This window comes from Setaria viridis, chromosome 6 (assembly GCF_005286985.2).
Source record: "Setaria viridis chromosome 6, Setaria_viridis_v4.0, whole genome shotgun sequence".
Classification (NCBI taxonomy): Eukaryota; Viridiplantae; Streptophyta; class Magnoliopsida; order Poales; family Poaceae; genus Setaria; species Setaria viridis.
In genome coordinates this window covers 12,618,915-12,622,412 of record NC_048268.2, presented here as the reverse complement: position 1 = coordinate 12,622,412, position 3,498 = coordinate 12,618,915, and the positions used below count along the sequence as shown (strand labels likewise).

Below are 3,498 nucleotides of genomic sequence, written 5' to 3'. Positions count from 1 at the left end.
CACCGTCAGCGACGCAAACCCTGGAGCCGAAGATGAATGTCACGCCCGCTTCGAACGCGAGGGTTGGCTTGATGATGACTTGGGCCATCAAGTTTGCTAGTGGATTCTCAGCGAGAGCCCCTACCTGGTATGCCAGGTGTTGGTGTTTAGACTCGGCAACCTACCGAGGGGGGTGCCCAAGGTAGTGTTTAGTGCGTGGGGCTCGCTGAGATTAGGAACTTGAAGGTGAACTCGAACACACGATTTAGGCAGGTTCAGGCCGCTTATGTTGCATAATACCCTACATCCTGTGTGTCGATTGGATTGTATTGATTTATGATCGTTTGGAGGGGGTCCCTGCCTTGCCTTATATTACTGGGGGCAGGGTTACATGTTGGTGCAAGAGTACTAGTCGGATTCGACTAGAGAATCCTACTCTAGTTGGAACGAGTAGTTTACAAATCTTTGACTAGTCCTTATCCTCCATGTAGACCATGCCATCCTGTATTGTAGTCTCCACGTCTGACACGTCTCAATGTACAGCCCTGTATCTAGGACTATCCAAACCTTCAGGTGGGCGATGTATGTACGACAGTGAAGTACTTTGAACCTCATATATGTTAGTCGATTCATCTGGAAGCTTGGGATTCAGAGGAAAACCATCCAACATTTGGGTCAGAACCGTGAGTTGAGCAGAAGTTTCTAAGGAGAGCGACTATTGTTTATCAAAATATACAAAGTTTGACTTTTACAAAATATTATACGCCCAATAATTTTCTAGAAAGGGTACACAATAATTCTTCACCGTGCATGTCAGCACTTAAATAATGTGTCCATGTGTTCCCTGATTGCGCTCGGAATATCGGTTCCTGCTGCCCTGTAACATATGAGGTATGACGTGTCGAAGAGGCCTAGGAATTGATCACGGTTTGTATTCATGTGTTAATTTCGGGCTTTTGGTCAAGAATACTCTCAGTGTTAATTTAATTTTTGACGGAGCTATATATCTGAGCGTTAAACGCCCGGGGGCTGCGCCATGCATGACCGGTCTACAAATCTAAGCTTGTCATCCAACGTTCATGGAAATAATCAACGCGTAATGTGAATGTAACGTGCGAGTTGCCTAAATCAAGTCATGGTTTCAGATCCCCATCAACCCCACCTCCCCCCCCCCCCCCCCCCCAAAAAAAAAAGTCATGGTTTCAGATTATACGAGAGGATATATATGTCTGAGCCATAACAAGGCAAAAGCTTATAAAAGGTCCTTAACTCTTGCTGTTCGTTCCCAGGCAAAACTGCAAAGTAAAATTCATCAAGCCATCGTCATGGAGCTAAGTGCAGCAACTCTTATCTTCCTCTCCCTCATCTCCCTGCCAATTTTGGCTACCTTGCTCAGCTGCAACTCCGCGCCAAGCCCCAAGAGGAGGCGGCCTCCAGGCCCAAGGAACCTCCCCTTGATTGGAAGCCTCCTCCACTTCCTCAAGTCACATCCGCATGTTGCTCTCCGGGACCTGGCCAAGAAGCATGGCCCCGTGATGTTCCTCCGGATCGGCCAGATCGACACTGTCGTGATATCCTCGCCGGCGGCAGCGCAGGAGGTGCTCCGGGAAAAGGATGTCAACTTCGCGTCACGGCCGAGCCTTGTGGTCTCGGAGATCTTCGGCTATGGTAATCTCGATATTTTCTTTTCGCCCTACGGCCCGTATTGGCGGACTCTGCGCAAGCTCTGCACGGTGGAGCTCCTCAGTGGCAAAATGGTGCGGCAGCTCGCACCCGTCAGGGATGACGAGACCTTGTCCCTCGTTAGGAAGATCCAAGTTGCTGGCAATGGCGGTGAGCCTGTCAATCTCGCCAGGCTGCTCTTATCCTGCTCGAACTCGATCGTAGCAAAGGCATCATTCGGCCAGGCCTGCAGCAGCGAGCTCCAGGAGCAGTTCCTGTCGGCGGTTGATGTGGCGTTCAAGATCGGCGGAGGCTTCAGCATCGGGGACCTATTCCCATCGCTGTGGTTCATTGATGTCTTCACTGGGTTGAGGCGAAGGGTGCGGCGAGCACACAGGCAGATGGACACGTTCTTAGAAAAGATCATAGCTCAAAGTGAGGCACAGCGAGGTGATTCTCTTGTGGGAGTCCTCCTCCGGATAAGGGACGAGGGGGAGCTTGAATTCCCCATCGACACAACAAATATCAAGGCCATTTTACTGGTAATAATTTAGCGCTGAATCACTCTAGATACTTTAGCCCTTTTTTCATTCTTGTTCATGTAGTCGATTTCATTCAGGATATGTTCGCTGGAGGGACGGAGACGGTGTCGACAGCTGCAGAGTGGGTCATGTCTGATCTCATGAGGAACCCGGAGGTAATGGCCAAGGCACAGGCCGAGGTGCGACGAGTATTCGACAACAAGCGCCCACAGGACCATGAGGGCAAGATGGATGAGCTACACTACACTAAGATGGTGATCAAGGAGAGCATGAGGCTGAACCCAGTGGCGCCTCTGCTCCTCCCCCATCTTTGTCAAGAGACATGCGACATTAGTGGGTTCGAGGTCATTAAGGGTACCAGGGTCATGGTCAATACTTGGGCTATGGCAAGGAGCCCTGAGTATTGGCATGACCCGGAGAAGTTCAAACCGGAAAGGTTTGAGGATGACATGATTGACTACAAAGGTTCTCGGTTTGAGTACTTGCCATTTGGGACCGGGAGGAGAAAGTGCCCCGGTGATACCTTTGGGCTGAATGTGCTGGAGCTTATTGTTGCACGCCTTCTCTACTACATCGACTGGAGCCTCCCAGGTGGAATGCGGCCTGATGAGCTTAACACGGACATACTTGTTGGTGCAACAGTCAAAAGAAAGAACCAGCTGCACTTGGTGGCGTCACCATACAAGGTTGTTCCCGTGAAAAGCTGATTGATCGATCAATGTGTTTGTAGGTGTCCAATAAATATAAATAACCTTGGACAATGGCTTGACTCATGCTCCTTTGAAGTTACAAGTAGGGCCTTTATTAGTAGATTAGGAAGTCCCGCACAACATGACACATCGATCAATTTCTTCCATCAAAAGTTCAGTGTTTGATATGAAGGTATTATTTATAATGGACCTAATAATATGCATGTTTAATTGTTGTCGACCACCGTCCTTGGTCATTGGATTCTAGGCGGGCATCAATCATCATCTCATGTGTAAACAATGTAAAGTGAACCGGCCTGTGACACACGTTGTGTCTGGTTTGTGGTTTTCCCATTCACGTGGGGCCTTCTTGCGCTTGTTTATGTATGTGTTATCGGCTCCACATGTTGTTCATGCGTGCAGTAGGTGTTTCAGGGTAATATGATGTATTTATTCTTTCCTTGTACACTTGATGTATTCCTTGTATTCCAAGCCATATTGGCCATATATATAGAGGTCAACCCCCTTATTAGAGTGTGTGGTGTTTCCCATCTACTTCTCTACATGGTATCACGAGATTAGATCCTGAGCCTCTCCTGCTCTCCCTCACGCCTCCCTCCTGTCCC

General features: G+C 48.8%; 1 protein-coding gene across 1 annotated transcript; it reads left to right on the top strand.

The window, feature by feature from the left end:
* The first annotated feature begins 1,221 nt into the window (after positions 1 to 1,221).
* On the top strand, positions 1,222 to 3,277 carry LOC117860031 (cytochrome P450 99A2). The gene is made up of 2 exons (XM_034743236.2): positions 1,222 to 2,183; positions 2,261 to 3,277. The coding sequence occupies exons 1-2, from the start codon at positions 1,305 to 1,307 to the stop codon at positions 2,888 to 2,890; spliced, it is 1,509 nt and encodes a 502-aa protein (XP_034599127.1). The 5' UTR covers positions 1,222 to 1,304; the 3' UTR covers positions 2,891 to 3,277.
* Positions 3,278 to 3,498: the final 221 nt, after the last annotated feature.

Bases quoted from the DNA above. Each gene is read 5' to 3' on its own strand.
- LOC117860031 (XM_034743236.2), top strand. From the start codon at position 1,305: ATGGAGCTAAGTGCAGCAACTCTTATCTTCCTCTCCCTCATCTCCCTG. The intron at 2,184-2,260 runs GTAATAATTTAG...GATTTCATTCAG, and splicing joins ATATCAAGGCCATTTTACTG to GATATGTTCGCTGGAGGGAC.